Source organism: Vanessa atalanta, chromosome 18, assembly GCF_905147765.1.
Source record: "Vanessa atalanta chromosome 18, ilVanAtal1.2, whole genome shotgun sequence".
NCBI classification, from domain to species: Eukaryota; Metazoa; Arthropoda; class Insecta; order Lepidoptera; family Nymphalidae; genus Vanessa; species Vanessa atalanta.
This window is the reverse complement of record NC_061888.1, coordinates 4,180,748-4,194,463: the sequence shown is the minus strand read 5'-3', so window position 1 is coordinate 4,194,463 and position 13,716 is coordinate 4,180,748. Positions and strand designations below refer to the sequence as shown.

The 13,716-nt window shown below is 30.9% G+C and overlaps 2 protein-coding genes across 2 annotated transcripts; one reads left to right on the top strand and one right to left on the bottom strand.

Moving 5' to 3' along the window:
- The first annotated feature begins 842 nt into the window (after positions 1 to 842).
- Positions 843 to 7,687, top strand: LOC125070887 (probable cytochrome P450 6a14). The gene is made up of 5 exons (XM_047680891.1): positions 843 to 1,555; positions 1,912 to 2,114; positions 2,553 to 2,792; positions 3,496 to 3,747; positions 7,258 to 7,687. Exons 1-5 carry the CDS (start codon positions 879 to 881, stop codon positions 7,425 to 7,427), a joined length of 1,542 nt encoding a protein of 513 aa, XP_047536847.1. The 5' UTR covers positions 843 to 878; the 3' UTR covers positions 7,428 to 7,687.
- An 895-nt stretch (positions 7,688 to 8,582) lies between these two features.
- On the bottom strand, positions 8,583 to 12,529 carry LOC125071111. The gene is made up of 6 exons (XM_047681202.1): positions 12,454 to 12,529; positions 10,812 to 10,994; positions 10,450 to 10,597; positions 10,065 to 10,208; positions 9,585 to 9,798; positions 8,583 to 9,512 (listed from the first exon to the last, which is right to left on the bottom strand). Exons 1-6 carry the CDS (start codon positions 12,527 to 12,529, stop codon positions 8,583 to 8,585), a joined length of 1,695 nt encoding a protein of 564 aa, XP_047537158.1.
- Between the last annotated feature and the right edge of the window lie 1,187 nt (positions 12,530 to 13,716).

Genomic DNA, 13,716 nt, shown 5'->3' with positions numbered 1-13,716 from the left:
TTAATATTTTAAGAGTTGGAAATAAATAAGATTGTTCAATTAATAATATTTTTAATGGGTTTTCGTCGATTAAATTAATAAAAAATATTTTTTATATAATGCTTATTATTTGCAATAAACAAGATTCACGTGATTGTACTTTTTGATTTGAAATGCGTGTTTTAGATAAAGTTCTTAATATTTTTATTTTATATATATTTTAATTTAATTTCTTATTAAAGAAAGATTATTGTTATCCTTAATTGTACTGTGGCTTATGTTAAAATAAAAACCGAAGTAAAATAACATTGAAAATTACAAATTATATTAGCTTATATAGGAAGTCATTTTCCGCACTTAATATGTTGATCCAGATAATAATTATCAAGATATCAAATTACATCAAAAATTGTCAAGTGGTTTTTCCGTGATCTTGTAACCGACAGGCGGATAGAATAATATATTCCGAAAGTTTGATTAAAAGATGAACAATTCGTTATGTTGCACAGTATCGCTATCCTATCGCCTCAGATAATTTCTTAGATTTTTGATTGTAGCTGATTTTTTATTTGACTCAAGATATATATTGGACCGACATTTTGTTTTAATAATTTTAACATAATTGAGTGACGTTAGCTTGAGACTGACCTTCTTATGTTTTGTAATGAACGATCAGAACGCATTTGCTTGGCACCTTCGACCATCAGTTTGTGAAACATTCGTGATTATTGCACGCGTTTATTTTGTAAAATATAAGAAAAGGAAATATTTTATTTTTCGAAATAAAAAAAATAATATCAATAAATGGAGGACTATGACTTATGACGATATTGTTAAATAAATTAAAAAAGTAATATTTTTATTTTCGAAAATAATTAACAAATGTAATTAAGTGAAAAATGGCCTTTTTGACAATACAGTTTTTAACAAATGAACTATTAGTTTTTGTGTTATCAGTTATCTGCTTGATTTATTTATGGTTCCAATATAAGTTTTCGTACTGGGCAAAAAAGGGTGTTTTTGCTCCTAAGCCCATATTTCCTTTCGGAAATATACAAAATGTGATTAAAAGAAAAGAACAATTTTTTCAACCGTACTGTGATAATTATTTTAAATACAAGCATTTGCCTTATATTGGCATGTACTGTTTGAACCAACCAGTGCTCAGTATAAACGATCCTGACTTGGCGAAACATATTTTTATAAAGGATTACGAATACTTTCAATCCCATGGAATATTTTCTGGAGGAGCTGGCGATCCTTTAGCCGGCCATCTATTTAATTTACATGGTAATGCTTGGAAGACGTTAAGATATAAAATGTCACCGGCTTTTTCTTCGTGCAAACTCAAATGCATGTACCCTCTGGTGGAAAAAATCGCTAAAGAAGCCCTAAATTATGCAGACGAGCAACATTTGAGAGATGAAGCAATGAATTTTTCAGAATTTTACGAAAAATATACAATGGAAATTATCGGTAGCGTTGGCTTTGGTGTGGAATGTAATGGTTTAAAAAATCCCAAATCGGAATTTTATTTACGAGGACATGAGTATTTCAACCCTATTTCTTTATACTGGTAAATAATTCTTGGTATTCTTTTTAATTTTACTAAGCAGATTAAATTAATTATTGATTAAAAACTTTACTAAGCCTGGCTTGATGTAAATCTTATTAAAATGTGTAATTATCATTTTAAAATTGGATTAAAATAATTTATTTAACTCTTAACTATGCAACTGATTTTGATATACCTAAATTCATATATTATTCGCGTAAAGGTCTCGTAAAGAAATTAAACTAGGTTCAAAATATATTTTTTAAATATGATACGATTTTAAACTATTAGATTAGTTTAAATATTTGCTAACCACTTGTATTTGGACATTTCTAAGGATCGCGGAAATATTTATTATATTTATTGTTATTTTTCAGGACAATAGTTCGATGCTTAGCCTTTATTATGCCAAACTTTTTTAACAAGCTCAAGATGAATCGTATTAATCCAGATATTATTAAATTTTTTTACAACCTCGTGAAAGAGACGGTAGAATATAGATACAGGCACAATTATAAACGAAACGATTTTCTTCAAACACTCATTGATTTAAAAGAAAATTCAAGCATCATTAATGAAGGTATTTACTATTATATATTAGCATTAAGTAGTTAGGAGTAATATTAAATAATTAAGAGCTCTTTTATACCTCACTGCTAGGCAAAATCATTATATCTGTTTATATGACAAGCTTTGAAACTTATGCCACCAATCTCTTAGTGTTAGGACTTTGTAAAAGCTCGTCGTATATACTTTTACAGGTTGAATGGTTTGAAGGGTGAGTGGTTTGGTAACTACAGGCATTTATTTCATAAAGAAAGGTCTTTTTTTTCTAAGTACCTTTTGTTATTTTTTCCAAAAGTCGTTATAGATTTTTTTAAATAATTGTTTTTTTTTTTTAAATTGGCACTTGCATTTTATAATATATAGGTTTCGACTCCAAATTAGTGACCAAATCAAAGGCGTGGCATATTGATTTTCGATATAATTATAATAAAACGTTGGACGCATATTTTAGGTAACGAAACGCAAAGTTCATTCACGCTTACTGACGTAGCTGCCAACACAATGCTTTATATGTTCGCGGGCTACGAGACATCCGCCACCACGGGTCAGTTTGCGGCGTACGAGCTAGCTCGGAACCCACACATACAGGCCAAGGCTAGGGAGGAAATAAAGAGGGTCCTCACTAAATACGGCGGTGATTGCACGTATGAGGCACAGAGCGAAATGGTTTACATCAATATGATACTCGACGGTAAGTAACTCAGAAATCGAAGATTAAGACAATTTATATTTATATTTCTAAGAAATTGAATATACATAAAAATACTTAATATGCACTAGTAGATGTTATTTCGCACTAGTAGCACCGATGTGTGTCACGGGCAAATTAAATTGCGAAACGTAATATACGAATAGGCAGTGACAACGGATATTTGCAAAACGAGTTAAAGCCTTATGCACGTGCTCTAAACAAACAATTTTATATGAGAAAACTTCAGCGAATTAGAATAATAATGATCATTAATTGTTATATAATACTTATGGTTCTTTTATGACTGAGATAATGGAAGTTATATACGATTATGATGGCATCAAACCTAAGGTTAGATACATTTAATTCGATAACATAATAATCTCGTAACAATGGATACGACAGATGGATAATGAAAATCGAAATATTATATAATTAATTAAATTGTAATTTAGTGAAACGAGTGTTTCTCAACTGTACGTTGAAAATTATTTAAATCCTGGTCTTGAGGCTGATCTCTATCGGGATGTATCATATTACCGTACCATCTGTAATGGGTGGTTGGTAGGTCAGTCATTTGGGCATTATTATTATACTAGTTACCCTTTGGAACTGGCCATCTGAGCCGATATTCTGTCAGCAGAAAGAAGTAAGCCATGCTATTTAAAACTGTATATATATGACGGAACTTGTGTCGTTTTAGAAACAATGCGAATGCATCCACCAATGCGAGCATTGTTCCGAAGATGTACGAAGGAATATAAATTGCCGAATAGTGAGGTGACAATCGATGAAGGGACATTGGTGTTTGTGCCCATACACGCAATCCAAATGGATCCAGATATATTCCCAGAACCGGAAAGGTTTGAACCAGATCGGTTTTCACTGGAAAACAAAAAGAATATGCATCCCTGCCATTGGATGCCCTTCGGTGAAGGTCCAAGGAAGTGTTTAGGTACGTAATGTAAAATATATGGTCCATTAGTTTTAGCTCCTTCCGCTCTTTTTGTTAGTAGAATTTGTGTTGCAAATTATTTTAGGAAATTAACTGTACGTTGATGATATTATGATAGAAACGTTGATGCATGTGATACTAGCAGCTGTACAAAGTTTCAACTCAATAGGATGAACAATACGCGAACGACTGAAAAAAAATGACTACTAGTTTTTATAAATGTAATGATATCTCAACCTGTGTGATGTGTTCTAATATTAAATTAATCTAGGGTAGCCCTAGATGCCCCTAGGGTATGAAGCGTTGTAAACAGACAAATATATAAGTTTAAAAACAAAAGTTTTGAATATATTATCATTCTTTTAGCATTATACATTAAATTCGCTATTTGCGTTTGTCAGTCTATCTATAAGATTTTAATGTGGTTTAATAATAGTTTTTTTATATCATCACTCATCCATTCATTCAAGGTGTTTTTAATAATACTCCTGCTTATCTATATATTTTATGTTATAATAACCAATTTAATTAAAAAAAAAGTTAAACTAACGAAAACCTTTATACTTATTTATTTATTTATTATTTATTTACTTCAATTTCACACACTAATGTTCCTGATCAAAATTCATATCATATTCATTTTAATAGTTTTTTTTTATTGCCTTTTATACTTTGAAATATGTTTCTCTTTTTAACACGCTTTTATTAGCTTCACTTGTAACTATCTATGTATGTAAGAAAATCTTGGAATCTTAATTTGGCCAACTTCCCGGTCTTTGATTAGGATTAAACTTTGCACAAGCTCTGAGTTCTGATGACAATATATGACTAGCTAAGAAACGTCATTACAAATCCAATATGGCGTCCTCCCCAAGATGGCGGACAGGCTGTTTGAATTTCACCCCATGATATGGGTATCTAATGAAAGGGTTTGCTGTCAGAAATAAGAAAAAAATAGTCAAGCGATTTAAATCCAACATGGCGGATTGGCTATTTGAAATGCACCCCCATGATATGGGTATTTAATGAAAGGGTTTTTCAGTTTTTTAAATTATTTTTATACAAGCAAAAATACAATGCAGTTCAAGTTCGAAATTTGGTGTATTCAAGGAGTTGAATGATACACCAAATTTCGAACACATTCATAAAAGGCTTTGTCTCTCTGTCGTGTCATCTGTGAGGGGACTTAATTTCTATAGGTATTGTTGTATGAAATTATAATATTCAATAAGCGGGGAAGAAAAGGTTTTTAGTTATATAGGCTATGTTTACCTCTCGTCCATATACCTGGTTATCAAAATATAACATTATATCCGTATATATAATACATACATACAATACATTTGACGACCTCCGTGGTCGAGTAGTGTGTACACCGGTTTTCATGGGTACGCCACTCTGAGGTCCCGGGTTCGATTCCCGGCCGAGTCGATGTAGAAAAAGTTCATTAGTTTTCTACGTTGTCTTGGGTCTGGGTGTTTGTGGTACCGTCGTTACTTCTGATTTCCATAACACAAGTGCTTTAGCTACTTACATTGGGATCAGAGTAATGTATGTGATGTTGTCCAATATTTATTATAATATTTATTTATATTTATAATACATCGAATTTACGAAAAACAAAGGGTATTTCGTTGTGAATATAACAACACATCGTTTATGTATGAAACTTTTTGGGGACCTCAATCTAAAAAACACATACATACATATACAAGATACTAATAATAAATTTCAATAATAATAATTTCATATTGAAATAAACTTGTTTTTGTGTTAAAAAATCTTTATTAAAAATATTGGAATTACACTTGCTTATTGATCGAGAACGTTGAAATAAAAGATTTACATAATTTTAAGGAAAGCTTGATGTTTCAAAAAACATAGTATGGATTAGTAATTCGCATTTGATCGGGAGTTTAAATGATGTACCTGTCGCGGTGTGTCGCCTATTTAATGTACAATGTGTAACTGTTTTAAAACTCAATAAACAGATTTTTGAGTTTGAATTGAAAAGAATTCACACGAGCTCTGCTTAATCAAACACTTCCTTTGTGGTTGACTTATTTAAGTTGTACTAAGTTAAATACTCACGTTACCTAAAGCTCTTCGGTTTTATGCCGTGGTTTGGTGATAATGATAAATAAATAATTAATTAATAGTGTATCTTACAAGGCGATTCGTTTGATTAAATCTCGCGATTCCTTTGACTATTCAGTCGAAATGTTTTGGATTAATGTATTTTAATATAATTTATTTTTGTTCATTATGTTATATTTTTATATTTTAAGTCGAAACTTTGTACAGTTGTTCATGACGCTTGTATAAAGATTATTGACATAGTATTATCAATATAAAAATACAGCCATTCAAGTACACACCTGGTGTATTATAATAAACTATGTACCTATTATAAATTAAAAAATGAATAAGTCAGATGACACTTTCATCTGACTTATTCATTTATTTTTAAATTAAGGCATTTTTCATATTAAGAAGGTAATTTTAAACTCATATATTTTGAATTACTTATACTTTTGTTATACTTTGTATCCTTTCTTAGACTCGGAGAAGTTAATTGTCCACATAATCCTAAATAAATATTTAAAGTAAAAGTTTGTGTCATATGATAACACGAGTTTGATGCGTATGTACTATTACCGTAAAATATTTTAGTTTCTTTGCGTATAATAGTAATAAAAACGAATATATTTTTTTATGAGCTTTATTTTTTGAAACACAATTTTTTATGCAAGTGTAATATTTACGCATCGCATTATTTTATTTTATTCAATATTATGGGTCGATATATTTGACTAATTAAATGCATAATTGACAAAAAGTAACATAATTTTGGTTTATTTAGATTAATTTTTTGAGATTATATTTACAGGGCTACAAATACATGTAAAAAAAAGGTATTTAAAGCCAGATGGTTCGCTCAGATGGTACTGTTTTATAATATCACTTCATTCTCGTAATATAATTACTCTAAATAAAGGGGAAATATTTAACCTTGCCGTACAAGTCAGGTTGGCTGGCTAGTATTATTTAAATGAGGTTTACTAAATTAGATTGCTTGAGATAAAATTTTACTTTCTTAACAGTTGAAAAATTTTAACAGTACCTACAAGCGCTTTTTTATGTGTGTAATTATTTTATTGTGTAATATAACACAGGTCACCCCGTAAGTTTGCTTGTTCTTTCGCCGAATTTACACATTGATATATTATGTAACTATATGGTCTTTAAGTTTACGGAATGCTTTCCGTGCGATGTTTAAAGCTGACTTCATGCTGCGGAAACACCCGTGATAACGCATTCTCTTTTAAGACCCTGTCCGACTGACCATCTTGGCTAATTTGAAATGAAGACCCCCGTAATCACAGACAAAAAATTATAATGTTGGTGTTTTTAAAAAAAATAGTCATCTAAATTGTCTTAAAAACAAAAACGGGATATAGGTTCAAAGTTTGTGTATATTAAGTGTATAATAAATAATTAATATTCTAGGTCTTCGTCAAGGATACATTCAGTCGAAACTAGCGCTAGTAAAGATCTTACACAATTACGAGTTGTTGTTGGATGATCGAACGCAGGTTCCGACGGAGATCAAGGTCTCGTCACTAGCTTGTGCGGCGGAAGGCGGCGTGTGGCTCCGGCTTAAGAAGTTAGACGTGTAGACTAGTCTTATTTATATTAAACCTCTGTTATGATTAAGTTGTATGATTGCCCATTTCCAGCAGATTAAAAATTCTTCACCAAAATGTTTCTTATAAAATATAAAAAAAAAACAATTGAAACATTGTAAGTTCGTTGGTAAAAATGGACGTGTTAAGTACGTCTTCTGTATATAAAATACCTATGTGAAAATAAAAGTCAAGGGTATGACTATTATTAAAGAAGGGCATATAAGTCATATTTAAAGGAGGGTTTTAGTAGATATTATTTAATAGTATTAAGGTTATTTAATGATTTAAAATATAAGAATGGAAGGAAAAATGTTTTGTTTCATTATATTTATATAAAAACAAAGATGAGTTTAGATGAAGATGAATTGGGAAATTAAATATTGTTTGCGTATTTTTTTTTTCGTAAAATTTTTATTCAAAGTAAACTGTATCAGTAATATTACATTTTAAGAGAATGCAGTGATATGAAAGTTCAAGTTCGTGTTGACCAATCATTTTATTTGGCAACTTGTCGGAGTAAACGCATTCACGTTGACCGTGGCCGCTGCTTGGACTAGGACACTAAAGTAAATAAATATATCTCGTGTTATTTCTTGCGCAAGTCACCTTGCTCAATTATGTTCAATCGATAAGTAGAGAAGTGCACGAGTCTGATACGAGTATCACATTTTGTATTCCTATGTGGAAGAAATATATTCAGGAAAAGGCTAGATTCTACGTATAATTTGGTTCAGTATAATAAATTTTAAAGACAAAGATTATAAAAAATCGTATATTTTAAAAGGTACTTATCAAATTTTCATAACCGATTAACTACAATTTTATACATAAATCTAGTTTAAGTTTTTGTATCAAAGCTAGAAAAATATTCAAATGACCAATATTAATAGGTAATAATATGAAATGAAAAGCCAGTTGCAGACATTTGTAATATTACATTTCTAACAGGCGCATGAGACGGCTATGTGAGATGTGATGCCTATGATGATGGATATGTTAGGGGAACGCTAATCTTAACTAACACATAACACTAAATTAACTTACAATAATGAACATTTAATAAAAAGACACAAAATTCATTAAAAATATTTGACAAAATTGTAGAAAAGTCTGAATCTCAATGTTCAATTTCAAGTTATTATGTATCTAGTCCATTTTTTCTTTTTTGGTTTGAGTGTCCTTATCTTCCTTTGGACTTTGTTTGTCGACCCTTGTCGAAGTTACTGAATCAAATACGCTTGTACGAGAATCTATTTGTACTTTTAAGGATTTCTCTTTCAGCTTTTCATCTGTTTGAATACCTACTTGTTTTAAATTAGATTTCAATTCATTTTTCTTTTCTCCTCTACTAGTGCCTGGTTCATTAGTATCAGAAGTCATTGCCACAAACTTTGCATCCTGTTTTTTCTCTATATTTGTTTTCATTTCGGAAGTTATGTTCATACTAGATTGTTGATTAAGTAAGATGTCCGTCGGCGAAATGTTATTATTTTTCTTCAAATCACTGAACTTTCTATTAAATCTCGCTTGCAAATCTTGTTTTATCTCTAATGATATATCTTCTGCTTCGTGAATACCTACAGGTTCATCGTCTTGTATTTGTACAGGAGATCCTAAAATTTTTAATTTAGACGAAATATGTTGTTGTCCAAATTGTCGAACTATTGGCGGACGCATTTCAGATATAGATTCCATTGAACTTAAAGTAGAAATAATGTCAGGGGTCTGAGTTACACCAATACCATCAAGTAAGGAGAATAGCATTTTTACAATAAACCGATGCTCCGCAGCTACTGCGTTGTACGCTCGTATTTTATTCAATTTATCACGTTCTGATTGAACTAATGATGGTTCTGACGGTTCCTTAGTTATATCAGAAAAGTAAAGTAAGTTGCCTTCGTCATATTTTGAACTTCTTACGTGACTTAATTCGCTATTTCTCAAGAAACTTGCTTTCAGTTCTTGCTTTTTGAAGTGAATTTGAATGAGACTTTCTGTGCGAAGAAATCTGTTAACAGAGCTATTTGCTTCCATTGTTAGCGGTGACACGGTACGAATATGCCTTTCATGGCGCTCCTGTAATAGTCAATATTAAACAGTAAACTATTTTGGGCCATTCGTATGTATTATTTGCATTAATATACTCACAAGCATTCTATCAATGTCTCCCTGCAATTGCACACTGACTTTGACTAATTGGAAGTCAACTGCTAGTATAATTCTTGCTACGGCTAAAACAGTAGACAACACCCAGCATCCTGTATGTAACCAAGCTGATAAAATAGTAAGACGAGTCGCTTGGTAGACGCCACGTATTCGACGTTCATAAGCAAGTGTAGCCACATTTATGGTATATGTACACCTATGTAACGGACGATAAAAATAGTTTTAAATTAGGCATCGACACACGTTTGAAATTATTTAATAATTTTTTCGTTTATTATTACTTATTTTTTATTATCGTTTATTATTACTTAGCTATTATGATACTGAAAAGGTCTCTTGTTTTTGGTCGTATTAATATGAATATAGTTTTCTTGAAATCTATACATTTTATTCGGGGCATTGAGTTCCAAAATATTTTTAAAAACTCTGTATAGTCTAACAAAAAATGTTATGTTAACGTACGTTGTGCTGCCGGTGATTTCACTAAGCTTAAGACATAGTTCCTGCAATCCGTAATGCGTAACAGCCGATGTGTACACGCAGAGAATACCCATAGTTAACGAGAACAAAAACACAGGTGGTATTACACGCCATGGTCTCTGTAAACTGAATAAAAATATTATTATCAACCATTTTTTAACCAAGTAAACGTAATAATGATAGGAGGAAGACAAAATCGATCAAAATTCCTATCAATATGAGTTTTTCGAGAGATTCAAATCGTCGACTTAGAATTATGACGAAATTCTATTCAAATTTTCAACCCCAATTTCACCCTCAGAGTGTTACATATAGTGGACTAATTTAGTCTTAGTAATAAAATATATAGTGCAATTAAACACCTCACCCAGTAAGAACTCGACTACCAGTAGAACACATCAAGAACATGGTAGTCCAAACAAGACCAAAGATTCCAGACACAAGGGGGACGTACGTTGGCAGTAAACAAGCACTTTTTTCCACCCATTGAGTACTTAGGAAATCGACTGGTAGCACTAAAGAAATGGTTTAAGTTATGGTTAATTCTAAACGAATGAAAGTACATAGTCAAAAATAGTAAATTAATCTTTTTTATATAACACCAATTTATAATGATTTCCGAAAGATGGTTCTAGTACTTTCTAGAGTGCCTTTAATCACAGCGGAGCTACTTCGGGTATATTATTAACATAAAGATACATAAAGAAGATCAACGAGACAAATTCTTACTGTCAGCAACTTCTTTATCTTCCGGAATGAACTCATAGATAATGTTTTGACGAAATGAAGTAAGTGACAGCAGTTTGGGAAATAGCACGCACTTCTCATCAAACAAGTACATCATCATGTGAAAACAGAACGTGCAGAACGAACCAAACACGAAGGCCAGAAAGAAAAGCAATAGGTGAGCCGCTGCAAACGTAATAATTCCATGAATAATTAGTTCCCATTTTTGTATTAAATTCAAATATCAGTAAGTATTTAACTTTCGAGGTTGTCTGTAGATCTTATAATTATATAATTTGATTCATTGGTATGAAGTTGCCTTGGAGTTGACTCAATTTGCTAAAAGCTCTTTGATATTCATAATAATGATGAGAATTGTGACATAATTATAAACTGATTGATTAATTGATTTATTTATTTCAAATTTCATTGCAAAATGCTATATTATTATAATCAGTTATGGTCAAATAATTAGGAAAAACACAACTCGAAATGAGTTTTGGCAAAAATTATAATTTTACGATTGTGTTAATTTTCTGAAATTGGTTTTACCGTTATAATATAATCTTAAATTAAATGTATCTTAAAAAAAAAAGTAAACTTGCATTTCAATTATTATAAGAAGTATTGTCATTGAATAATCTCAAGTTCAGATTTGGACCAAAAGGCCGGGCAAAGTGGAGAGGCCGTATTTGGTGACAAATAAAAATAATCGGTCAGGTTTGCTATTTACAAGCTCTGAATTTAACACGAGAAAATGAGACAAGTAAAAAATATTTGTAAAAATTTTAAACGTTGCCAACCTTTAAAATTTTTCTGTGTTGTTAAATAATAGAGGTTATGTTAGATAACATTACCTCACCAGATACGGTAATAAAGGAAAACTGTGCCTTCTTATAGAGAGCGGGTGTTAATTGTCTGCGCATCCAGTGTGATTAAGACCTAGCAAGCATATATAACTAGCAAAGTTTCTATCTATTTAATTGTTCTGGAAACAGTTCGGACTGTAATTTAACATGTTAGGACTGAAGTGAGAAGGTCATAAAAATGCATACTTTGATGTGTTTATTGAATTATGGCACAAGAGTGAAGCGTTTGGAAATTTAATAAATTGACTTCAAAAAAACGTCATCCTACTAAATATTGAATACGCAGCTTAATTTTTTTTATTATTTTATACTTATGACAACCTAGTATAAGCTGTGTATTATAAAACTAAGTTACATTGCTTGCTAATTATTTATATGTCTACTGACCTAGAGGTCACAGATCTCTTATAGTCAAATTATCTTTAAGGTAAATAAGTAAATAATTTTATTAACGACGATTTAATGTTGGTGGCCCGATTTGTTGTTGTTTTCGCGCGAGTGCCTTCAACGTTTGTAATTCGTTTCTATTTATATAAACTTTCCTTTACTGTAGTTTGAATAATCAATTGCAAAACCAAAATGGAGCTATCAAATAACACAAATGTTTGCATAATTGCAACCGCCGCCTTTGGGGTTTAGATAACCCAAAGGCCATTATCGCGAACAAGCCAGTTATTGTGCAACCAGGTAAAAGGTAAAAGAAATTCAGTAACTTCAACTTAACGTCAATTTAAATCAGTTTTTACAAGAAGAATATTTAAATTATTTCAGTTAACCTTTCCATATTCCATTTACTTCTAGTTCAGTTTTTTCTATAAGCCTGTATTCTTCGTATAAAGTTACTCTGTCCATCAGTAGCAAGTTATATCGCCTTTGTCAGTGTTGTTGTTTGAGATTAAGTGACAGATATATTTTGATAGAATAATTAAGAGAATCTGTCATGTACAATACTTATATTGAAAAAGTATAAATATAATGCCTTCATTTATTCAAAATTATACACGCCTATTTAATTTTTTTTTTTATATACAATTTAGGTAGGCAAATGGGCGACGTGATTTTAAGTCGTCACCTCTTTCCATAGACATTGGCACTTTAAGAAATATTAACCGTTTAAAGATGTGATGTGACTCGGTCTTAATAGTTATTATGAGTGGGTGGTACCTATTCAAACGAGCTTATTTTACGCTAGATTAATAAAATTACGCGTCATTTAAATTCGCATTGCACAGACGTAAGACGATTTTATTCGTAATTTTTTCGAACTATAGACATACTTTCGCGATTTTAAGTTTATCTATTATTTCAATATATGTTCATTTCATATTTCGACGCTAGCATAGTTTTCGCTTAAATATTTCGTAATTTATATTTAACATGATTTAGAAAGTACTTCTTGTTAGCAATTGTAACTAGTACTTACACAGGTATACATAAGGTCGCAATGAAGTTCGATAAAAACACCAAGATGATCGGACACTGCATTGGCCGGATTCCTTTATAACAACAAGGTAATTAAAAAAGGATTCATTCAACGGAATGCAATTTAAAAATCATCTTTGTATATACAATCATAAAATCATCTACTTTTGGTCATAGTCTCATACCGATGCGTTCAGTAGTGACGTAAATGAAGCATACAAAAAAAAAAAAACAATGTCTAGAGGTAATCTACATTTTATTTTCAAATTATCTTAATGTACGCAACAATAGCTATTTTGTTCAGACATGCGTTTGCTTAATTTTTTTTACAGTCTGTCTGGCTGATGATATTGTTTGTCACGCCCTCATAATTTTTAGCTATGAATAATGTTTATTCAAGTCCGATGTAGTGCGAGGAGACGTTTCATTTTGACTCTATTTAGAACGATAATTAATTTATCAAAACAAGACTCTACATTTTTAATCGTCAAAATCTTTAAACTTTTTCGTTAAATTTTACACAGTTAAAAATAATTACTTAAAAATTACAAATTATCTCGCATGGGTGGAGTTTATTAATTCAAAAAATCTTATGATTTATATAATTTATATCCTCA